We start from the raw sequence: 25,661 nt of genomic DNA on the forward strand, positions 1-25,661 counted from the left end.
TTCCCCCCTGCACATGTAGACACCAAGGAATAAGGCATTCACAATGCTACAACAGATCAATCCATGACTGGTAGGTTATGCCTGTCTATCAGCAGGTAGAGGACTCAAAATTCAGTTGTGCCATAATAGGCAGTGAGCAGCTTTATCAATTCAGTACTCCTCTATTTCCCATAAATTGCCATACTGGGACAGACCGAAGGTCCATCAACCCCAGCATCCTGTTTCCAATCCAGGTCGCAAGTACCTGGCAAGATCCCAAAAAAGTACAATACATTTTATGCTGCTTATCCTAGAAATAATCAAAAAATATAACAAAAAATGGCAACCCTCCACCACTTATAATTTGAACCATACACAACAAACTGTCAGTGGAGCAGCTCACACTTATTTATGTTTTAATGAGGGGATGTCTTATACCGTCACACAGGCTCTTCTTTTTTGTGCTTCCTTAAAGCCTCAGCTTTAGTGACTCAGTTATAATCATCGACTACCCCCAACCACCGATAGTGCTGTCAACCACCTCAAAATCAGAGTTCTACAGTAAATTAATCCATATTTCTATAATTTTTTGTAAATTTTTGTGCACTATCGTTTGTAGCTTATATACAGAGCTTAAACCCATGCAGAAACAATGTTTATACTTGTCAAGCAGGATCAATGTTTAGACTTATCTGGCTGAAAAACCCCCTGCTGCTTTATTATCTGTAGCTCATGCTGTGGATTCAGCTGTCCTGCATTGCTTAGATCTCACTTGTCAGCATTCCATTAAACAGCCAGTGAATGCTTTGTCCCGACAGGAACCTGTTTCGCAGTGCCTCCCTTTGTCAAGGGAACTTGCATATACTTCACCACGCTAAGCTAACTGCTTTTACTACATTCTCTGGTAATAGATTCCAGAGTTTAATTACACATTCAGTGGTGAAATATTTCTCTGATTTGATTTGATTTAAATTCACTACTTTGTATCTTCATTGTGTGCCCCCTAGTCCTAGTATTTTTGTAAAGAGTAAACAAGCGATTCACGTCTGCCTGTTCCACTCTACTCATTATTTTATAGACCTCTTATCATATCTCCCCTCAGCCATCTTTTCTCCAAGCTGACGAGCCCTAGCTGCTTCAGCCTTTCCTCATAGGGAAATCTTCCCATCCCCTTTATCATTTTTGTTGCCCTTCTCTGTACCTTTTCTAATTCCACTATACCTTTTTTGAGATGCAGTGAGCAGAATTGAACAGAATATTCAAGGTGTGGTCCCACAGTGGAGCGATACAAAGGCATTATAACATCCTCATTTTTGTTTTCCATTCCTTTCCTAATAATACCTAACATTCTATTTGCTTTCTTAGCTGCCACCGCACGCTGAGCAGAGTTTCAACATATCATCAACGACACCTAGATCCCTTTCCTGGTCAGTGACTCCTAATGTGGAACCTCGAATTACGTAGCTATAATTCGGGTTTCTCTTCCCACATGCATCACTTTGTACTTGCTCACGTTAAACATCTCATCTGCTATTTAGATGCTCAGTCTCCCAGTCTCATAAGGTCCTCTTGTAATTTTTCAAAATCCTCTTTTGATTTAACAACTTTGAATAACTTTTGTGTCATCAGCAAATTAACCTCACTCCCATGTTAAAAAGCAGCGGTCCCAGTATAGACACCTGGGGAACCCCACTATCTACCTTTCTCCATTGAGAATACTGACCATTTAACCCAACTCTCTTTTTTTCTCTTTCTTTTAACCGGTTTTTAATCCACAATAGGACACTATCCTTCTATCCCGTGCCTCTCCAATTTCCTCTAGAGTTTTTCATGAGGTACTTTGTCAAACGCCTTTTGAAAATCGATTGGTGAGGCAAGATTTCCCTTCACTAAATCCATGTTGGCTTTGTCTCATTAATCCATGTTTTTGAATATGCTCTGTAATTTTGTTCTTTATAATAGTCTCTACCATTTTGCTCGGCATCGACTTCAGGTTCACCAGTCTATAATTTCCCGAATCTCCTCTGGAACCTTTTTTATAACTCGGCGTTACATTGGCCACCCTCCAATCTTCTGGTACACACTTGATTTTAAAGATAAATTATATATCGCCAACAATAGTTCTGCAAGTTCATTTTTCAATTCTACCATCCAGTCCAGGAGATTTTCTACAGTTTCTCAAATTGAGATATTACATCCTGCAGGTTTATAAAGATTTCATTCAGTTTGTCTGACTCATCAGCTTTGGCACCGATATCTCTCCCAAATCTTCCTTGGTGAAGACCGAAGCAAAGAATTCATTTAATCCCTCCGCTTTGGCTTTGTCTTCCCTGATTGCCCCTTTTACTCCTCGGTCATCTAGCGGTCCAACCTCTTTCGCTGGCTTCTTTTATAATACCTAAAAAAAAAATTTTACTATGTGTTTTTGCCTCAATGCAATCTATTTTTCAAAGTCCCTCTTTGCTTTCCTTATCAGCGCTGTTGCATTTGACTTGACATTCCTTATGCTGTTTCTTATTATTTTCAGTCAGTTCCTTCTTCCATTTTCTGAAGGATTTTCTTTTAGCTCAAATAGCTTCCTTCGCCTCGCTTTTTAACCGTCTCGGCTGTCGTTTGTTCTTCCTTCCTCCTTTTTTAATGTACGGAATATATTTGTCCTGGGCTTCCAGAATGGTATTTTTGAACAGCATCCATGAAGCCTTGGGGGATACCTAGTGGTACTGGGAATCATACACCGCCTCTTGCTTGTCCTGGTCTCCTTCCTCTACCAAAGAAAACAAAAGGCAACTAAAGAAGTTATCAGAGAGAGGGGCAGTCGTCTTCCTTTGGGTGTCTTTTTTTATTTTTTTTATAGGGGTGGAGGAGGTGCAGCTGGCGAGTACAAGCATTCCCTTGCCTGATCTGCTTGTAGCAACATTGGCTGAGTCTGTGAAGCCCTGCTCTTTGTGCAGAGAGGAAAACATCGTCGGGGCAGTGTGTCTCTTGTTTTCATTCTCCACTGCTCGAGGAAAGACCCGTTGGAGCGTGCGGAAAGTAGCTCGGGTCCAGTTTCAGCTTCAGGAGAGCAGTTATCTTTGCTGTCGGCTCTCATCCGGTAGCACAGGAATGGTAGCCACCTTTGATGTTCGTGCCTCTGAGTTGTCAGTTTTAATGGGGCCTCTTGGCAGTTCCTCTCTTCTTCCCTTCCCTTCAGTAGTTTTCCCAGGCCCCTTTCTGACATTCCCACTGTTTTGGGGGCCAGAGCCTCCCTTTTTCCCTGAATTTGTTTTGTTACTGCATCAAGCTTTTCTGTTGAAATGCTCTCAATCCTCTCTTCAGCCACGGCCATCTTCTCCTCCTTCCCAGGATGACTTGTCTTCTAAGAAGAAAAGGTTTCAACCACCTTTTGATTTAAGAAGCTGGATCCTTTGGCTTCTGATTTCCTTTCAGTCCTGCCTCAGTCTCTGCTTTATGACCACTCTTTTGCAAGGAGGCACTTCCAGCATTTATCATGAAGGCTCTGGATATTCTCCACATTTCTTCTCCAGTTCCTCAGTCCTCTGCCATAGCCTCGGATCCCATGATGTTGGGGATCAAAAAGGCTCCTAAATCTTTCTACATTCATGAGGCTTTGCAGAAGCTCATCTCAGCTCGGAGGAACACCCTGATGCTAGGCTGAGGGCAAGGACCATGTCCAGGCTTTACCCTCTTCTTCCTGACGATTTGGAGAAGCTGCCACCCTGTGTTTGCAGGTAGAGAATGACACGAGGATGGGGACAAACTTTTGTCCCCTTGTCATTCAATAAAATCTTGAGAACTCAAGCATGAAATTGATGATCTGCTGTTAGTAATATGTAACCTGTCGTTAAAATCATTCGTATTACCTGGAGATTGGAGGGTGGCCAATGTAACACCAAATTTTAAAAAGGGTTCTGGGGTGATCCGGGAAATTATAGACCGGTAAACCTGATGTCGGTGCTGGGCAAAATAGTGGAAACTATTATAAAGAATAAAATTGCAGAACACGTAGACAAACATGGTTTAATGGGACAGGGTCAGCATGGGTTCAGCTGAGGGAAGCCTTGCCTCACCAATATGCTTCATTTCTTTGAAGGTGTGAATAAACGTCGATAAAGGTGAGCCGGTTGATGTAGTGTATCTAGATTTTCAGAAGCTTTTGATAAAGTTCCTCATGAGAGACTCCTGAGAAAAATAGTCATGGGATAGGAGGCAAGGTTGTGGTGTGGATTAGGAATTGGTTATTGGTCAGAAAACAGAGGTTAAGGGTAAATGGTCATTTCTCTCAATGGAGGAGAGTGGAGTGCCGCAGGGATCTGTACTGGGACCGGTACTATTTAACATATTTATAAATGATATGGAAATCGGAACAACGAGTGAGGTGATCAAATTCAAAACTATTCAAAGTTGTTACGCGGGCAGACTGTGAAATATTGCAGGAAGACCTTAGGAAATTGGAAGATTGGGTGTCCAAATGGCAGATGAAATTTAATGTGGACAAATGCAAGGTGATGCACATTGGAAAAAATAATCCGAATCATAGTTACCTGATGCTAGGGTCCACCTTGGGGGTCAGCACTCAAGAAAAAGATCTGGGTGTCATTGTAGATAATATGCTGAAATCTTCTGCTCAGTGTGTGGCAGTGGCCAAAAAAGCAAATAGGATGCTAGGAATTATTAGGAAAGGGATGGTGAATAAGACTGAAAACACTATAATGCCTTTGTTTCACTCCGTGGTGCATCCGCACCTTTGAGTATTACGTTCAGTTCTGGTCGCCGTATCTCAAAAAAGATATAGTGAAACTAGAAAAGGTTCAAAGAAGAGCGACCAAAATTATAAAGGGGATGGAACTCCCCTTGTATGAGAAAAGGCTAAAGAGGTTAGGGCTCTTCAGCTTGGAAAAGAGATGGATGAGGGGAGATATGATTGAGGTCTACAAAATCCTGAGTGATGTAGAATGAGTAGAAGTAAATCTTTATTTATTTATTTATTTATTTATTTTACTTGTTCCTAAAGATTAGAGGACACTCAAGGAAAATTACATGGAAATACTTTTAAAACAAATAGGAGGAAATATTTTTTTCACTCAACGAATAGTTAAGCTCTGGAACTCTTTGCCGGAGGATGTGGTAATTGCGATTAGCTATCTGGGTTTTAAAAAAGGTTTGGACAAATTCCTGGAGGAAAAGTCCATAGTCTGCTATTGAGAGTGACATGGGAAACAACTGCTTGCCCTAGGATTTGTAGTATGGAGTGTTGCCACAATTTGGGTTTCTGCCAGGTACTTGTGATCTTGCTTGGCCTCTGTTTTGAAAACAGGATACTGGGTTAGATGGACCATTGGTCTGACCCAGTATGGCTACTCTTACGTTCTTAATGAGAGTAGCCTTAAACAGGTTGTCTCAACTAGAAGGAACAGCATCTATCAATATGTAAAAACTTAACACATTTCAAGACAACTGGCAACTGAATTCAATGATTTAAAAAAAAAACTGCAGAAGCTGCTTTTGGATTTAAATGAAGCACTGTTACATTGCATCATTTATGTCTTGTCTGCCTTTGATGTGGCAACAAGTCTTGTCTGCTGATCAGACTCCTATCATCTGCAACATCTTTCCATCATGTGCCCGGTCGCTCAAGCATCTATCTTACTGTTACTGCAACAGATTCATCCATTATTGCTGGCATCATGGAGCATTTCCAATACTTAATTGACAACACATAAAATTATAAGTGTTTGAGGCTTGTGCAGATGGGGACAGAGCCCATGAGGACAAACTTTGTCCCCATGTTATTCTCTGTATTTGTAAGTTAGCTTCCTGGGTTGCTAGAGCTCACCTTAAGCTTGTTCAGCATGCCAATGATACCACCATAGACTCCATGTCTCTGACTTTGGACTTTTCAACCCTGGAGGCTAGTTTGGCTTATTTAGTAGACTGCTTTTAAGATCTGCTCAGAACTTTCACAAAGGAAGCTGCCCGTCTTGTTTGTAGAGTTCCTCTTATACCAAGGTAACTCCTCTCCTGGCAATTACATTGGCTTCCAATACATTTTCGGATTATATTTAAACTTTGTGTACTTGTTTATCAAATTTTGTATGGTTTATTACCTTTCTACATCAAAACCTGATAGAACTGCCTTTACAAAATTGTTTTTCTTACATCTAAGAACTATCTCATCTTTCATTACCCAAGTTGTAAGAAGCTTTATTATACATCTATGCATAATTTAGGCTTTACCTATCAAGGTATGAAGATGTGGAATTCTCTGCCTAATCCATTAAGATACGTTACCAATTATCTTTTATTGCATAAGCTGTTGAAAGCATTTTTATTTAGTAAATCCCTTATTCCCACTAGCAATTATTAGCTCTCGGGCATGCTTGGAACCCTGCTCTTGTTACAAGTACATAAGTATTGCCATACCGGGACAGACCAAGCATCCTGTTTCCAACAGTGGCCAAGCCAGAGCACAAGTACTGGCAAGATCCCAAAACAGTACAATACATTTTGTGCTGCTTATCCTAGAAATATAACAACAAAGAATAAATAATGGCTAAACTTAGTCCAACAAAAATTTGTAAAAAACACACAACAAAAACTGGACAAAGTTCACGTATTGCAATAGGACCATAAACGGCTAGGGAGGTTATCTCATAACGTCAGAAGTATCCGTGTGTGCCAACTGTTGTTCTGGCTCACCGGTCTGTATGTATTTGTAATCATTGAACACCTCCAGCCAACCAATGGTACCCGCTAGTACTCATATGTGAAAAAAATTGCCTATATATTGTTCATTAATTTCAGGAAAAAGGCACAACAATGTCCGTGGGTACCATTGTTCAAAAATTCAAAAATTAAACATTATTGCAATTAATAAGCAAGTAATGCACAAAATCAACTTAAGTGAATGAGCAAGTAATGCACAAAATCAACTTAGCTTGTAAGCTCCCAGCGCTGTCTAATAACTTCAACGGCTGGAGCTCATCGGGTTTCAGTTTAGGTTAGTGAAACCTCTTTAGGCAACTCCGGTAATCTGATAAGCCCGACAGGACCCTGTTTCGCGGTCTCTTGCTTTGTCAAGGGCATATAGGTAGCAGCCTGAGTTGTCGTCAAAAACTCAGGCTGCTACCTATATGCCCTTGACAAAGCAAGAGACCGCGAAACAGGGTCCTGTCGGGCTTATCAGATTACCGGAGTTGCCTAAAGAGGTTTCACTAACCTAAACTGAAACCCGATGAGCTCCAGCCGTTGAAGTTATTAGACAGCGCTGGGAGCTTACAAGCTAAGTTGATTTTGTGCATTACTTGCTCATTCACTTAAGTTGATTTTGTGCATTACTTGCTTATTAATTGCAATAATGTTTAATTTTTGAATTTTTGAACAATGGTACCCACGGACATTGTTGTGCCTTTTTCCTGAAATTAATGAACAATATATAGGCAATTTTTTTCACATATGAGTACTAGCGGGTACCATTGGTTGGCTGGAGGTGTTCAATGATTACAAATACATACAGACCGGTGAGCCAGAACAACAGTTGGCACACACGGATACTTCTGACGTTATGAGATAACCTCCCTAGCCGTTTATGGTCCTATTGCAATACGTGAACTTTGTCCAGTTTTTGTTGTATCCTAGAAATAAGCAGTGGATTTTCCCCAAGTCATTTTAATAATGGCTTATGTTCTTTTAGGATGCTATCCAAACCTTTTTTCAACCCCGCTATGCTAACTGCTTTTACTACATTCTCTGGCAACAAATTCCAGGGTTTAATTACATGTTCAGTGAAGAAATATTTTCTCCAATTCGTTTTATATTTACTAATTTTGTAGCTTCATTGTGTGCCCCTAGTCCTATTATTATTGGAAAGAGTAAACAAGCGATTTACGTCTACTCGTTCCATTCCACTCATTATTTTATAAATCTCTATTATATCTCCCCTCAGCTGTCTCTTCTCCAAGCTGAAGAGTCCTAGCCACTTTAGCCTTTCTTCATAGGGAAGTCGTCCCATCCTTTTTATCATTTTTGTCACCCTTCTCTGTACCTTTTCTAATTCCACACAGTATTCAAGGTGCAGTCAAACCATGAAGCGATACAAAGGCATTATAATGTCCTCATTTCTTTGTTTTCCATTCCTTTCCTAATAATACCTAACATTCTATTTGCTTTCTTAGCCATCACCACACGCTGACCAGAGGGTTCCAACGTATCATCAACAATGACAGTTCGCTTCCTGGTCGGTGACTCCTAATGTGGAACCTAGCATGATGTAACTATAGTTCTGGTTCCTCTTTCCCACATGCATCTCTTTGCACTTGCTCACATTAAATATCATCTGCCATTTGGATGCCCAGTCTCCCAGTCTTGTAAGGTCTTCTTTTGATTTAACAGCTTTGAATAACTTTGTCGTCAGCAAATTTAATTACCTCACTAGTTATTCCCATCTCTATATCATTTATAAATATGTTAAAAAGCAGCGATCTGTTTTTATATTACTAGTCTTTTTACTATCTCCCCAAATTAGTACTCACCAACTACCCACAATTTAGAGAGAGAAAAGACTAGGAAAGACCACAGAAAGTACAAAAATAGGAAAAAGACAATAAAAAGTGGAGCCAAGTTTTTAGTGATCCCAGCACAGACCTCTGGGGAACTCCACTATCTACCCTTCTCCATTGAGAATAGACCATTTACCCCTAATCTCTATTTTCTATCTTTTTAACCATCTCAATTCAGCTACTTCTTTCTCTCGGGCTCTGTCTCTCTCTCCAAGGTCTCTGTATTGGGACCTGGCACTTCCTGGACTCTCTCCTCCTGGGGCCTCCTGAATTGAGATGACTGAAGTGATAAGACCTGGCTGAGTTGTTTGTTTACCCCTGATGCAGCCAATTTAGAAAAAACCATGGCCACAATGGGATTTATTTGAAAGACTCTTGGATTTCACAGTATCTGCTTTTGGTGGTGTTCTGTTTTGGTTGCGGCAAGACACTTAGTGCCTCTTTTTTGGTCTGCATAAATAAAATATGGCCTTGGTAGTTTCATCACAGTGTTTCCTGTGGCTCAAATTGGGCTGCTGATGTGGCCTTGAAGTCCACCCTTGCCATGCTTCCCTTTCGGGGCAAGTTATTGTTTGGTAAAGGTCTAGAAAAGTTGGTCAAGAACTTCGGAGAGTAAGACCCACCATCTGCCAGAGGACAAGCCAAACTCCTCCTTTAGGAATTCTCAGTCTTGAGCACAATATCAGACTAAGCAATCTTCTTTCAAGGGGATAAAAGATCTGGAGGACAATCTTCTCATCTGTCCACTTCTGCTAATGAAGGTGCACAGGTCTACTCCCTGGCATTGCTCATTGGCCGAGACCTATCTAGTCTTTACAAGGAGTGGACCAAGATTACATTGGATCAATGGGTCTTGGTTACAAACTAGAATTTTCACCTTTTCCTCGCAGATTTTTTTTTTCTTGGAATTTCCTTGTGGTCCTCCTAAAGGACACGTTGGAGGATCTTTTAGCCTTGGGAGCGTTCTCTTTAGTACTGCCTGTAGTGAGTTGTCTGGGAAGATATCCCATCTACTTTGTTTTTCTCAAAAAAGGAAGCTCCTTTCAGCCTGTTCTGGACCTAAGATACATAAATCATGCTCTGAAGACCACTCATTTCCAAATGGAGACCCTGCAGTCAGTAATTTGCGTCAGTGCAACTGGGGGAATTTTTCACTTCCCTAGATCTCAAGGAGACCTACTTCCACATTTCAATTTGGCATCCAGGTTGGCAGTTTCTTTGTTGCATGGTTTTAGGGCAACATTATCAGTTCCAATGCCATTCAATCTTTCCACAGCTCCCAGAATGTTCTCCAAGGTAGTGACTTTTCTTCATCACTAGGGGATCAGAGTTCATCCTTACTTGGACAATTGGCTAATCAGATCCTCCTCTTTTCAGGACAGTTTAGAGGCTATTTCCAGAGTGGTGACCACCCAGCCCAAAGACTGAAAGGGAGATAACTTCACCAAGAGCCACTTGACTCCTTCTCAATCGCTAGAATACGTGGGTGTCGGGTTCAACACACTGCTCAGGAAGGTATTCCTTCCAGCCTCCAGGATTTCCAAGCTTCACTCTCTTGTTTGGCATGTACTTCACCTTCTGAGCCTGGGATTACATGCAAATTCTGGGGTTGCCGGCTGCTACCTTAGATGTGGTGACCTGGTCAAAGGCTCACTTGAGACTGCTCTAATACACTCTCTTAACCCACTGGTCCCCTGTCTATCAGGAATATAGTGTTTTTGGTGGCTGTGCCATAATCATCTCAGTCAGGGTGTTTCTCTGGCATTGCCGCAGTGGATCATAGTGCTCACGGATGCTAGCCTTGCAGGTTGGGGATCCTATTGTCTTTACTGGCATGGCTCAGTGGAATTAGTCTCATTATGGAATAAAACAAAAACATCCAGGGCTATAAGTGACCAGATCACCACTGCAGGAATAGACACCCCCTTACTCCTTCAGTGGTCACTGACCCCCACCCTGCAAAGATGTAAATTAGATAGTATATACCAGCCTCTATGACAGCTTCAGATGTTAAGGTCAGTCTTATTAGAGCAGTAAGCAGGTTCCTGAAGTAGCCTAGTGGTCAGTGCAGTGCACTGTAGAGAAGGTGACCCAGCCCATAATCCACTTGAGGTGGGAAGTGTCAGCCCTCCCCCCCCAAACCCCCCCCCCCAAAAAAAAAACTACTGTACCCACATATAGGTGGCACCTGCAGCCATAAGGACTCTTGTAGTGGTGTATAGTTGGGTACAGTACATTTTTTGTGGGTTTTGAAGGGCTCACCATACAGTATTATGGGGTAATGGTGAGATGTGTACCTAGAACCTTTTATGTGAAGTCCACTGTAGTGCCCCACTGCTCTGCTAAGATGCCTGTGTGACCAGTCCACTAGGAAAGCAGGCTCCTCCTTCCTCCCAGTGGCTTGATTTTGTGCATTTTTCATTTGGATTTTTTTTTTTAATGGTCCAAAAGATAGATGCACAACAACATCTAGGAACTGGTCATTTTTGCTACTTGATTTTTGGACATTTTCAGCAAAACGTCCAAAGTAGGTTTTAGACATCATATCAAGAATGCCCCTCTTAGTGGGAGACTTGAACACACAGGCAGATTATTGCAACAGGAATGCCCTAGACCCAGGGGCATTGGAACTTTCCAATCAGGCCTTCTCTTATGTATCCTTAAAATGGAGACTGCCTCTTCTGGACCTTTATGACCAGAAAAGCCAACGTCAAGCTTTTCCAATTCTTCAGCAGTAGAAGAGTTTGGTTCTCAGATGTTGGATGCTCTTCTTCAGCCATTGTCTTAACACCTTTTTTGGTGTTTCATCTGTGGCTATTAATAGAGTCCTCCACAGAATAGCTTTTTGCCCAGGACATTTAATCCTAGTGGCTCTAGATTGGCCTAGGAGACTGTAGTGTGCCAATATCATCAGACTCCTGATATCAAGCCTCTATCTCTTCCACGAAAGGCCTTCTACTTTGAGGCCTGTCTTGCTTTGATCTTACAGCTTGGCTCTTGAAAGGTCAGTGTTAGGGAAGAAAGGTTATACTGAGGATGTCATCATTATCTTCAAGCGAAGGCAAAAAAGGAGGTAAAAAATCCTCACGACACCGTGAAGATGAAACAAAAAAGTGAGGAGAATGGATGAGGATACCAACTGTTTTATATTTATTCACTTAAAAAATTCACTTAAAAAATTACATGTGCATAAACAGCGACCCGACACGGCCGTGTTTCGGCACAATGGCCTGCTTCAGGGGTCTTTATAACCTTGAATGATGTAGTTTAGAATGTTTGTTCCAAGGGAAATAACAGGAAACAAATCTCTCTGGTCTCCTCTCTTCAAAAATAATATATATGAAATATATATATTTTTTTAAAAACGAGCATCTAAATACTCCTCTCCTAAGAGTTATCGGCAAATTATTTTTGAAGAGAGGAGACCAGAGAGATTTGTTTCCTGTTATTTCCCTTGGAACAAACATTCTAAACTACATCATTCAAGGTTATAAAGACCCCTGAAGCAGGCCATTGTGCCGAAACACGGCCGTGTCGGGTCGCTGTTTATGCACATGTAATTTTTTAAGTGAATTTTTTAAGTGAATAAATATAAAACAGTTGGTATCCTCATCCATTCTCCTCACTTTTTTGTTTCATCATTATCTTCAAGCCAGAAAACATCCTACCTCTACGGCTTATGCTCGAATCTGGAGAGTGTATAAGTGTGGTGTTTAAAGAGAGATATTTTAGCTGCCTCTTCTAGACCATATTGCCTTTTTTTCAAGAAGAGGCTGGCATTAAATTCCTTGAACATATAAGTGGCAGCGCTGGTGTGCTTTAGAGGTTGCTTAAACGATTTCTGTATAGTGGCACACTTGGATGTGGTTTGGTTTTTAACAGAGTTACATAATCTTGAACCTCATTTGTGGCCTGTGAGCCCTCAATGGAACCTGAATTTGGCACTTGAAGCTTTTCAGAATCTTCCTTTCAAACCTATAAAGAGGGCTACTCTCAAGGATATTACTTTTTGTGGTACATAAGTACATAAGTAGTGCCATACTGGGAAAGACCAAAGGTCCATCTAGCCCAGCATCCTGTCACCGACAGTGGCCAATCCAGGTCAAGGGCACCTGGCACGCTCCCCAAACGTAAAAACATTCCAGACAAGTTATACCTAAAAATGCGGAATTTTTCCAAGTCCATTTAATAGCGGTCTATGGACTTGTCCTTTAGGAATCTATCTAACCCCTTTTTAAACTCCGTCAAGCTAACCGCCCGTACCACGTTCTCCGGCAACGAATTCCAGAGTCTAATTACACGTTGGGTGAAGAAAAATTTTCTCCGATTCGTTTTAAATTTACCACACTGTAGCTTCAACTCATGCCCTCTAGTCCTAGTATTTTTGGATAGCGTGAACAGTCGCTTCACATCCACCCGATCCATTCCACTCATTATTTTATACACTTCTATCATATCTCCCCTCAGCCGTCTCTTCTCCAAGCTGAAAAGCCCTAGCCTTCTCAGCCTCTCTTCATAGGAAAGTCGTCCCATCCCCACTATCATTTTCGTCGCCCTTCGCTGTACCTTTTCCAATTCTACTATATCTACTATAGTGATCGCTTCTGCCAGAAAAGTGTCTGAGATTCAAACTCTCTTATAGAGACCTGTTCCTTGCTTTTTCAGAGGCAGGTGTCTCCATTTACACTGGTTTTTTTCCTTCCTCCCTAAGGTGGTTTCTCCATTTCATTTCGATCAACCTTTACTTCTCCCTTCCTTCCGTAGAGAGGATTGTGGTGCAGACTTCCCTGCCCTCAAGTTGCTTGATAATTACAGGGTTCTGTTTAGGTATCTAGAAGTCGCTAATAAAGGCAGGAGGTCTGATTTATCTCTTTGTGTTATTTGCAGGTCCTAAGAAAAGTCTCTTAACTTTTTAGGCCACAGTGGCCCGCTGGGTGAAAGAGATTATCCTCGGCTTATATCTTAGTAGGTAAATGTCTACCCATGACCTTCACCACTCACTCTACTCGAGAAGTGGCTGCTACTTGGGCAGAATCTAGAGCCGTGGTCACGTTAGATGAGATTTGCAGGTTGGCTACCTTTTCTAAGCGTTACAGATTGGATGTGTCAGCCAGAGGGGATACTCAGTTTGGGACTTCTGTTCTCCTAACGAGGGTTTCAGGATCACTTCCCACTTGAGGACTGCTTTTGGTACATCCCACCAGTCCTGGATTGATCTGTTGTAGATACTAAGGAAGGAGAAATTAGTTCTTACCTGCTAATTTTCTTTCCAACAGATCATTCCAAAATCCCACCCTTCTTTGTTGTCTCTTTCAGTATATTGCTGTTTTGATATCTTGAGGTTTTCTCTGTTCAGGTGTTCACCATATTGTACTATTTGGTTGCATACTTATCGTTTCAACATTTCATCTACATGAGGAAGAAGATCTAGCGGATCGTTTACTTTGTTTAAAGTGCTTTTTATTGGAATACTGAATTGGGAGAACTGCTCACTCCCTGTTATGGCACAACTCAATTCTGAGTCCTTTATAGAGAGGTAAACAGGCATCAGTCTTGAATTGCGACTGAAGGAAACATGGTTTCACGGCCCCACAGACCCCGCCATCAAAAACACATGCCCACCAGATTACAAAATCACCCACTGGACAAGAAATGGAAAAAGAGGTGGCGGAATAGCCATAATTTACAAATCCGAGTTCACCATCACAACTACTGGTGAATCCACCTCACCACAACTCGAAATCGCCTCGATAAGAATCAATCACCCGAACCTACAAGGACACCTCAACACAATTTTATTCTACAGACCACCAGGAAAATGGAAAGACTCCCAATCGCAACTTATGGACTTCATCTCGAACACATGTGTCTCGGCCTCCAACATCTTCATTATAGGAGACATCAACCTACATCTTGAAGACACTTCAAAACACACACTAGAATGTAAAGAATTCCTGAAACTCTGGGATTTACACGCTCCAAACACCCAACCAACACACGAAAAAGGACACACACTAGACATCATCACACACAAATTCGACCTAGACTCAACTATCCTACTTAAAGACACAAGATGGATACCCACACCATGGACAGACCACTATAAAGCACATGTCTCCCTCCTCTGGCGAAAAACACACAGAAACACAGTCAACAAAAACGAACGAACAACATACACTACAAGAGGAAAAATAGACCCTACAACATTCTGGCAACAGGTCTACCAAAATGAATGGCCAGCAAACACAGACACCGTACAATTCCTCCAAGAATGGAATAACATATGTAAAACAATATTAGACACAATTGCCCCAATCCAAACCAGAACATCCCACAGGAAAAAAATCAAACCCATGGTTCACCGAAGAGCTGAAAGAACTCAAAACGCAAGTCAGAAAACTAGAACGCGCTTGGAACAAAAAGAAAGATGAACCCACACTGAATGCATGGAAATCACTCCGGAGGAAATACAAATACACCATAAAACAGACGAAAAGACTACACTATAAAACTATGATTGGACCAAATTACAAAGACACGCACAAACTCTTCCACCTTGTAAATAAGCTGCTAGATACTACACCTGTTACAAACAATAACAAAGAAATACCAGGGGTCGACGACCTCGCGAAATACTTCAAAGAGAAAATCATACAACTAAGACTCAGAATACCTACCAGCCCTACCGAATACACCACATTCCTGAACTACCTAGACCCTGAAGACGGAACATACCCAGCAGACAGGATCTGGACCGAATTCGAAGCACTGTCAGAAGACCTCATCCTTAAAACGCTTAATAGATTCGCCAAATCCCAATGCAAACTAGACATCTGCCCAAGCAACCTCATGAAATCAGCTCCTCAACAATTCATACTAGACTTAACGAACCACCTGAATTTCATGCTACAAAACGGACTTTTCCCCAAAGGAAAAAGGAAAAATCTTACTCACCCCAATACCCAAAGATACAAAGAAAAACGCTAGTGAAATAACTAACTACAGACCAGTTGCATCCATACCACTAATAACCAAAATAACAGAAGGAGTGGTAACCAAACAACTCACAAGTTATCTCGACAAGTTCTCAATACTGCATGACGCCCAATCAGGATTCCGTTCGAATCACAGCACAGAGACAGTACTAACTACCCTGCTGACCAAATTTAAGCAACAGATCGCAACAGGCTCTAATATACTCCTCCTACAATTTGACATGTCAAGTGCCTTTGACATGGTTGACCACGGAATTCTATTACACATTCTTGAATATTTCGGCATCGGAGGCAATGTCCTAAATTGGTTCAAGGGGTTCTTAACCTCACGTTCATACCAAGTCACATCAAATTCAACCACATCTGCTGAATGGACACCTGAGTGCGGAGTACCGCAAGGATCTCCCCTTTCACCAACAATTTTCAACCTACTGATGACCCCACTAGCAAAACTTCTATCAAACCATAACCTTAACCCTTACATATATGCCGATGATGTAACGATATATATTCCTTTTAAACATAACATCAACGAAATCTCCAACGAAATCAACCAAAGTCTACATATCATGAACACTTGGGCAGATGCATTCCGACTGAAATTGAACGCAGAAAAAACTCAATGCCTCATACTAACTTCCCAATACAACACAACAAAATTTACCGCCATCAACACACCTAAACTAAACTTGCCAATTTCTGAAAATTTAAAAATCCTTGGAGTCACAATCGACCGCCACCTTACACTTGAGACTCACGCGAACAACACAACAAAAAAGATGTTCTTCTGCATGTGGAAGCTGAAAAGAATAAAACCATTCTTTCCAAGATCTGTCTTCCGCAACCTAGTACAATCACTCGTACTAAGCCATCTGGATTACTGCAACTCATTATACGCAGGCTGCAAAGAACAAATAAAGAGAAAACTTCAGACAGCCCAGAATACAGCAGCCAGACTCATCTTCGGAAAACCAAAATACGAAAGCACAGCACCATTACGTGAGAAACTACACTGGCTCCCACTCAGGGAACGTGTCACCTTTAAAGTATGCACGTTAGTGCACAAAATCATTCACGGTGAAGCCCCTGCATATATGTCTGACTTGGTAGACTTGCCACCCAGAAATGCCAAAAAATCATCCAGAACCTTCCTCAACCTCCACTTCCCAAAATGCAAAGGCATAAAGTATAAAGCACTACATACATCAACCTTCACCTACAAGAGCACGCAACTTTGGAACGCACTGCCACGCGGCCTGAGAGCGGTCTATGAGTTGACAGACTTCTGCAAACGATTAAAGACCTATCTCTTTGAAAAAACATACCGCAAGGATTAAAACATATAAATCCCATATACATCATAATAATGCCTCAAGACATTACCTCACGTACTCCACTTCCCCGTACTCTCTTCCACTCAACAATCTACCCACAGATAAAAACTCTCTACCCATCACTCTCTTGCTACTATTCGACCACCGTAGTAATTCCCCAACGACATATCCTATAGTTTCTACGCCCCAAAAGTGACCGATATAACTCTGTCTTCCTTAACTATTCACAATGTAACCATAATCGTAATGTAACAAACTGTATTTCCATTATTTACAATGTATTGTAAGCCACACTGAGCCCGCAAATAGGTGGGAAAATGTGGGATACAAATGCAACTAAATAAATAAAATAAATAAAAAACATTAGTAGGTGTTATAGTAAGGTAGTGAAAGTTTCTTGGAAAAACTGCCCTAAGAATTTTTGGGATGGATACCTAGAGGTCACCCTCTGCCTTCTGGATTCTTCTGTAGGACGTGAAACTTCCAGATGCCTACGAGCGTCTTATTCTAGATGTGTTCTGTGGCAGTCAGATGCACTTTGTACGTAGGTGAGTAACACTGTGCACATGGGGGCTATATTGGCATGCATCTAACCTGACATGAGTATTAGTATGTCAGCCTTTTAGGGGGTTATTTTGTTTATTTATTTATTACTAATTTCCAAAATCTAGCATTTACATATGGATTCTTTTTGGGCTGATTATTTGCAAATTGGGTTGGGATGTTGAGCACACTGATCCTGCCTGGAGTCAGGGTTCATATAAGTGCTGAGGGTTTTACATATTTTGTGTCTATGGGGAAAAACGTTGCATTCATAGACCTCGTGGTATGCTGTAATTTTTTTTTCCAGAGCTGCTTTGGGAGAGGGGAGCAGTTGTATATAACTGTAGTTTTCAGGTCCAGTAAAATATATTAAAAAGTATCTCATCCTAGATGCTCTCTAGTGCAGAGCTTTCCAAACTGGGGTCACAGCCTGGATGAGCTCTCCATAGGTCCATAGTATATTCTGCATCCTCAGGAAGTCGCACAATTTGAATTGGCTATGATCATGGAATCACAGACACCAAAAAAGATTGATAAACATTGTTTTAGAGAACTGCCACCCGAGGATGCTTTTGTAACAACTTTAAAGGCCGACAAACGAATGAAGTCTGGGATGGGTGTTCTGTCTGCACAGCGTTACAACCTTTTGACTTTGGGAGTAATAATGAGCTGTGATTTCTTTTTTTCTCCTCTCTAGTGATGAGCTCAGGGAAGCCTGGAGGATCTTCACCCACTTCTTCACAAGATTGAGTCTGATAAAATAAAGCCCATTCCTTATCTCTATGGCAGGTAAGATCCCTGCAGCAACACCAATGCAAAGTACATGGACAGCTTCCTAAAGGAAAAGTCCATAGACCATTATTTAAATGGACTAGGGGAAAATCCACTATTTCTGGGATAAGCAGTATAAAATGTTTTGAACTTTTTTGGGATCTTGCCAGGTATTTGTGACCTGGACTGGCCACTGTTGGAAACAGGATGCTGGGCTTGATGGACCTTTGGTCTTTCCCAGTATGGCAATACTTATACTTACTAGCCCTTAAGCCGGTAAAAACGGGCGAGTATTGCAGCCCTCCTCTCTCTCCTGGCCTCACCCCGTCCACCGATCCTCCCCCCCCCCTATCCAGCAACCCTCCTCCCCCCATGTCCAGCAACCCTCTTCTCTGCCCTGCTCTCACCCCATGTCCAGCTACCTCCTCGCCCCCGCTACCCTCCCCCCTCCATGCTAGGCCCCCTGCACTGACCTGACAGCGCCTCTCACCTCCGTGTGAAAGCGCTACAGGCAGCAGCAGATCACTCTGCTGCTGCCTGCAGCGCTTCCACACAGAGGTGAGAGGCGCTGTCAGGTCAGTGCAGGGGGCCCGATACAGAGGGGGCGGGAGCGAGGATGGGGGGGGGGGGGGGGTGGACGTTGGTTTGCGCAATGTTGGTTGGCAGCATCCGACAGTCCGACTCCGTTTCCCTCTCTGTTCCGCCCTCTGACATCATGACGTCTTGACGCGAGGGCGTGACAGAGAGGGAAGTCTTTACTGCGCATTTGCAGGTGAGTCGGTCACTTGCCGTTTATATGTTTGATGTACCATTAGGAAGTACAGATCCACCAGTGTCCAAGAGAATGGAGCACATCACAATTGGGATGTAAGGGAAAAGGTGCTTAGATACATCTTATTTGAGCACTTTAGTGATAATGCAGTAATGAGGATCATTTTGTTTTTTTCCTAGTCGTGGTCCAGCAGAGGCCGATGAGCTCGTGAAAGCTGTTGGATTCCGCTATGAAGGGACCTATAAGTGGGTGAACCCCCACAAACTCTAAATTGCACTGGGCAGTACAAGCTAGGTGGCCTCCTGTCAGAACAGAGCTGAAGTCGCAACATTTTCTTTTCCTTCCATTTCTGCTGCTAATTTAGGGGTTTGGCTGTTCTTCCTTTTGTAGGGAGTGCTGTTAGCTTCTTGTACTTCTGTGAAGTTTCTGCTGTGTTAAAAAGGGCAGGTTCATGAGCAATAGGTGCTTAATAGCTGGAAAACCATTCCACGGGAGAGGGCCGAGAGTGACAGTGGAGCAGTGATGGGTATACACAAAATATATATATATATAGGTGTGTGTGTATATATATATATTTCATTTTTTTTCTAAATTGGAGGTTCTTGCATTGCAGTAGCAGATGCAGTTTTGGTACAGGTGTGTGATTCCTCTCTCTGCATTTGATTTCTGGCTCCTGAATGGGCTCACTATCTCCAGTCTATATTATAGTTTATGGGTCTAGCCCACCAGGAGCACAGAGATGTCAGCGTGCACCCTTTTTTTAGGTGCATGAAATCCTACCCTCTTCCTGCCATCTTTGAAGCTGTCAAGAGCATCTTTCTTCTTCCATGGTTCCTGATAGATGAGGTTTGAAAGGCCTCCGCGCAGTGGTGTAGCTGTGGGGGGGGGGGGGGCTACGGGGGCCTGGTCCCCCCCAAATTGGCTCTGGGATCCCTGACCCCCACCAGCTGAAGCATTTGTCTGTCCCGCACTTGCCTCTTCTGTTTCCAGTTGCGCCGTGCATGCTATCCTTTTAATGAAACTGAGCATGCTCGCGCATGCTCGGTGTCATTAAAAAGAGCGTGTAGTGCACAGTGTGCTGAAAACAGGAGAGGAAACAAGGGCGAGACCAGCACTGGACAGATAAATGCTTCAGCTGGCAGGGATTGGGGACTCCCACCAGCTAAGGTACCTTGCGGGAGAGGGGTGGTGACTGGGGGAGGTGGGTAAAATGTGCCCCCCCCCCCCCCCCCCCCAAAACCACCACAGAGGTCTGGCTACGCTGCTTCCTCAGAGTGGGACTGATGATACCTTAATTTTAATTTCAGGACCATAAAAAGATACAAAGCAGGGCTTTTAAGCATTGCTTCTGCAGGCACTGGCATAGAGGGTGAAGGTAGAGAAGTCCTGATCCCTTATTTTTATTTTTTTATTTAAAGAGGCTTAACTGTTAAAACATTCCAGCATTATTATTTTATATAGCTTGATATTATTTTCTGAACTTTTGTTAATAAATAGTTTGTAGTTGAAGTGTGTGGGTTGTGTTTTTTTCTTTGGGTGTATGTTGTACATTTTAGGTGGCATGACCTTTTCCTGGTGTTGGCAATAATTCCTTATGTCTCCAGACCATTCCCAGCAGAAGGTTATATACCCACACATCAGGAATGATGTGAAGAAAATTAACAGATACGACCTAATTTCTGCTCGCTCTCTCTCCTCCCTACCCTCCTCCACTGGGCAGTATGCTGGAACCATGTTCATGTGTGCTTTCATGGCTTTCTGCAGCTCTTTCCAGTTCCACCTCCAGCCCTGGTTCTTTTCAGAGACAAAAAAAGATCCATACACAGTTGCTAGTTTTTCTTCTTTATTATACCTGCTGTGATGATCTGGAAAGGACTTGTAATTCCTGGCAAGCCACAACCTCTTATCTTTTCCCCCAGTACTAGCACTAACCCAATCCTGTGCTAGGCAAGCTTGATGTAAGGTCTAGCACAGTGCAACAAATCTTCAATTATGGAGCAGCTGCAGTGTCCTACCATGTGTTCGTTACACCTACCATTTTCCATTAGTGAATATGCAATTGCTCCACAGGAGCAAGACTGGCTTTCCCCTCCTTTCAATCTTACTTTTGGGAAGAGGATAAAAAAAACAACAAAAAAAGATAAATACAGGTGCCTTCATCTTCAGAGGAAGTTTCACAGGTAAACAGATATGTGTAACCTCTTGAGCTCGTGTATTTTTATACAAAATATATATATATAGTGTTGAACCAGCCTAACACTAAATTTAAACAGCGGTGCTGCTGATTATGGGCTCCACATACTTTTTCCAGAACTTGGTATATATAATAAATAGTAGGTGTTTCTTCCAGCAGTTTAGTACAGAAACCGGCCCCAGAAATCATTTTCCCTTCAGAATTATCCTCTGTAAAGCCGCAGGGCCCAGCTGCCATCATCCACAGAAAGATTAAGGTGCTCTGTTTTATCTGTTGTGCTCGAGGAGGAAGCTGGTGCTAGCAGTTGAACAGTGACGACCGTTATCAACCTTCAATTCCTCGGGCAAAAAGATTAATAAGCTGGCAGTGAACCCTAGAAAGGAATGAGAGTTTTTAGGAAACAAAAGCAGTCATGCAGCACAGCCTTCAGCTGAAGGAGTAAAGGCAACTAGTTGAGAAACCATATGTAAAGGAGTCAGGGTGCAACATACTTTATGCTAATACTAGAGTGGTGCAGGGTCTCGCCATCGCAGTTCCAGCAGCTGCAAGGAGGCTGGCTACTGCATAGCCTCCCAAAGAATCCTTTCTTGATTGGAGTAGAATTTTCATCATCATCTTCGGTTTTCTTGCTGTGAATCTCACAGCCTTGACACGATACACCTCTACAAAGGGAAGATCAAACTGCAGGATGGAAGAAAAGGGATTGGTAAGGATAGGTGCTGATACAGTACAGTGAGCCCAGATCTACCAGAGACCCTGCCTGGGGCCAGAAAAGCATTGAGTTGGACACGGGACACCATCTGAAGAACAGGAAACCAGGAAGAGGGTTAGTACCATGTATCAAATCTTCCTGGAAACCTGGCAGAGGGATTAGATGCAGTGATGTGACCAGCTATTTTTAAAAACTTGTTTGTTCTCGGCTCTGATTTGCCCAGGAGCACAAATTCATTTAGGAAATACTGGATTTTTCTCCAGTCTCAACTGGGAACTAGAGAGAGAAAGACCTCTTTCCTGCGACCCTGTGAGCAGTTTATATTCTGTAAAGTGTGAGCAGCTATATTTCCTCTACTTTCCAGCACTATCAGGTAGTGAACAAATGTTTAGACAGTTTATATAATCGATCCATATTCAGTTACCTGTTATTATGTGCTGTTTTGTTCATCTGTTTTTATGGTTCACTGTTCAATATGTTTCAGGGCAATGAACATTTTTAGTTTAATGCCTCTGCTTATCTGGACTGATTAAGAATCCTGGTGGTTTGTGTGTTGGGTCTGTGAGTGCTTTCCAGGAACTGTGGGACCACTGGGAGTGTGGCCCCAGTAACCTAGAAATCACTGGGGCATACTTTGAGAGTGGAAGACTCACCCAGAGGTGGTTGGTACCCAGTAGGTGGGAGGAGGGTTCTAGTATAGAGCACAAGCGGCAGGTGCAAGCAGACCTGAGCTGTGCTGGGGATAGACCTAAGTGGCCATAGGGTAGCCCCAGGCGGGTGGCTAGACATTGTGTGACACTTCCATTTTCTGAACTTGAATTCAGGAGACTGACAGGATCTTTAAGATATTGTGTTCCTGTTCTTCAAGGGATTTTTATCTCAACAGAGCAATGAGAGTCCTTGCTAGATCATCAGGTGCTTTGCAGCTTAGATATTTTATCATGTAGGTTAGACCCCAGCAAAACTTGGCCAGGGAGCATACCAAGGTTGAAATGGTTGTGTTTTAAAAAGGGTTAGGTACAGAGGCTTGGCCTCAAATCTCTGTTGAGGGGGCTATGCAGGGGCCAGTGGAAGAGTAGTAGGTGCTCTAGGTGAAACCTCAGCCATGTGCCACCCCAATTAACTTTTATACTCCTAGAAACCTAATAACCCTCCCTACCCCCAAGACTTTTATAATTAAGAATCACGGTCACCCCAGCATCAGTACAACCCAGACGAAGCCAAGAGATTTCAAACAGATTGAAATGTTCTTTTAGCTTCCCCACTCTGTACTTTGAATAGTTTTATTCTGAAGTTCTTTCTGCAGCTCCCTGTTCAGCCTGTTTAGACTTTTGCTTCAGATTCACCTCATACAATAGAAACAGTTCAATTTTTTTACCACAGACATTTGGATCAGTTTAACTACTGTGACTGGAAAACAAAGTGGGCTCTATTTAACTTGTTATGGACCTGTCCTTGTCAAGGCAATTTTTTTGGAAACGGAGCCAATTTAGCTTACAGTGTGAAGACTTGTGCAATTAAAACTTTTGTATTCTTAATTACGTTTAGAGTATTTCTATAATTGTTCGTTCACACTGAAAGAACTGTATATTTCAGAGAGCAAAATGTGAAATAGGTACCAGGATGTGAAGGACTTTACAAGGTGCTGAAATGTGTATGGTTGGGGGTGTTGGCCCTCAGCCTCCTACCTGATCTTCTGGTTGGTGTGTCTAATCAAGTGTCTGAGGAACTGCAGCACAGAGCATTTTTTCACCAGAATCAGGTCGGCGGTCCCATCGCCAGGTGTGCAGTGGGTGACAGCCCATCTGGGCTCTTGGGGCATGCACTACACATGCAGGTTACGTTAACAGCCACGAAGGAGCCTTCCACAACATGCCACTTGCTGTCTGCAGTAATGTAAAGACAGTACAATCAGGATTTGAGATTTAGGAACCTTTCACCCACACTCATGAAAAAAAAAAGTCAGAAACTTGAGTGGCCAAGCACAGACCTGAGATCTGGGAGGGCAGTAATGTGAGTGTGAGAGAAAAGGGACTGTAAAAGGTATTTTACCGTCTTCATGTTCCAGATTTTATCCTTCAACTCTTCACTTTCTTCTTTAAGTCTTTCTGATGATTCAGAGCAGACGAGACATCTAAACACATAAGGAACAAGTAAATGCTTTTACTGCTGCCTCCACAACCACTTGCCTGTTGCCTCCTGAAGATGTGCATGGCCAACACACTTTTGGTTTGTGTTCTTCTGAAATTTCCCCAGTTTTGGGGTGTTTTGTCAGTTTTTTTCACACATTTAATAACTTTTTTGCATACCCTTTAAAACTAACACATGCAAATTGATTTAGTACACGTTAATTCATAGGACTGCTCACATACAAGTGAGTTTGTACATACCAAAATTTTTAATGTGCCTAAACGAACCAACTGCACGCTAACAATGCACATCGCTATGGCCTACAGAATATTATGGCTTCTTTCTATAGCCAGTCCTTTTTCCTCTGTGCACCAAGTATAGCACACAATTACATTAACAGTGACAAGAACATAAGAATTTTATTTTATTTATTTTTATTACATTTGTACCCCGCGCTTTCCCACTCATGGCAGGCTCAATGCGGCTTCTGAAATTTTTTCTTTCTGAAATTTGGATTTATAAAGTATATTATATTTGCATATATGCATTGGCTCACAGCATTTAGTACAGGTAGCTGGTATATGCCTCTATCTGTGTGTGTTTAAGGAAGAGAGAGAAAGAAGTAGTGCATGCAGAGCCCAGTGTGCTCTGCTTGCAGGGAGAGAGGGCAGAGATGCCCCAGGACAGAGAGCAGTGCCCCAGACAGAGAAAGGGGGGGGGGGGGCAAGTAGACCCCAAGCTGAGCTCGGTGCTCTGTTGCACAGAGAAAAGACAGAGGAGAGAGCCCTAGTGAGCTCTGCTTTATACCTAATAAGAACTGAGAGGGAACAGGAGCAGAGAGAGATCAAAAACTTCTCTCTTTCCCAGTTATTTCCTTTACAGAACTCCAGTTACTTTCTGAAGTCAGGAAATCTTTCTGAAGTCAATAGCCATACAAGTGGCCTAGTGGTTAGGGTGGTGGACTTTGGTCCTGGGGAACCGAGTTTGATTCCCACTTCAGGCACAGGCAGCTCCTTGTGACTCTGGGCAAGTCACTTAACCCTCCATTGCCCCATGTAAGCCGCATTGAGCATGTCATGAGTGGGAAAGCGCGGGGTACAACTGTAACAAAAAATAAAAATACTGGGTCAGACCCATGGTCCATCTAGTCCAGTATCCTGCTTACAGAAATAGCCAATCCAGGTCACAAGTACCTGGCAGAAATCCAATTAGTATATAAAATGAATCAAGGGGAAAAATCACTCCACAACAAAATAATGGTACAGGATACAGGAGTGAGCAAGTGGCAACAACATAACAATAAAACACTTTATGTGCATAAGTCACAAAAACCTTTACATACCAACCTTATCAACTTTAGACTGATTTATATGTAACTTTGGAGACAACAAGGCATCATATATTACTGTGAAATAGGCTATTGGATCTCCTACAGTGCAGGGGCGTAACCAGACTTCGATTGGGCGGGGGGGCTAGATCCCAAAGTTGGGGGACACATTTTGGCCCGCCTCCCCGCCACCACTGCATGATGGTACCTTGGTTAGCGGGGGTCCCAACCCCCACCAGCTGAAGTGTTTGTCCCGTGCTGGTCTCTCATTGTCTGCCCTGCTCTGTTCTCAATTTCACTAAAACAAGCATGTACGGTGCAACTGAGAAGAGCAGGGGAGGCAATG

General features: G+C 42.5%; 1 protein-coding gene and 1 pseudogene across 1 annotated transcript in view; one reads left to right on the forward strand and one right to left on the reverse strand.

The window, feature by feature from the left end:
- G6PD (glucose-6-phosphate dehydrogenase) overlaps positions 1–20,466 on the forward strand; it is a 38,883-nt gene extending 18,417 nt beyond the window's left edge. Inside the window, 4 exon segments of the mRNA XM_030194235.1 lie at positions 17,338–17,414; positions 18,107–18,135; positions 18,138–18,198; positions 19,132–20,466. Coding sequence (XP_030050095.1) covers positions 17,338–17,414; positions 18,107–18,135; positions 18,138–18,198; positions 19,132–19,222 — 258 coding nt within the window. The 3' untranslated portion in view covers positions 19,223–20,466.
- A 345-nt stretch (positions 20,467–20,811) lies between these two features.
- LOC115463582 overlaps positions 20,812–25,661 on the reverse strand; it is a 100,714-nt pseudogene continuing 95,864 nt past the window's right edge.

The sequence above is a fragment of the Microcaecilia unicolor genome, chromosome 2 (genome assembly GCF_901765095.1).
Source record: "Microcaecilia unicolor chromosome 2, aMicUni1.1, whole genome shotgun sequence".
In the NCBI taxonomy this organism is placed as follows: Eukaryota; Metazoa; Chordata; class Amphibia; order Gymnophiona; family Siphonopidae; genus Microcaecilia; species Microcaecilia unicolor.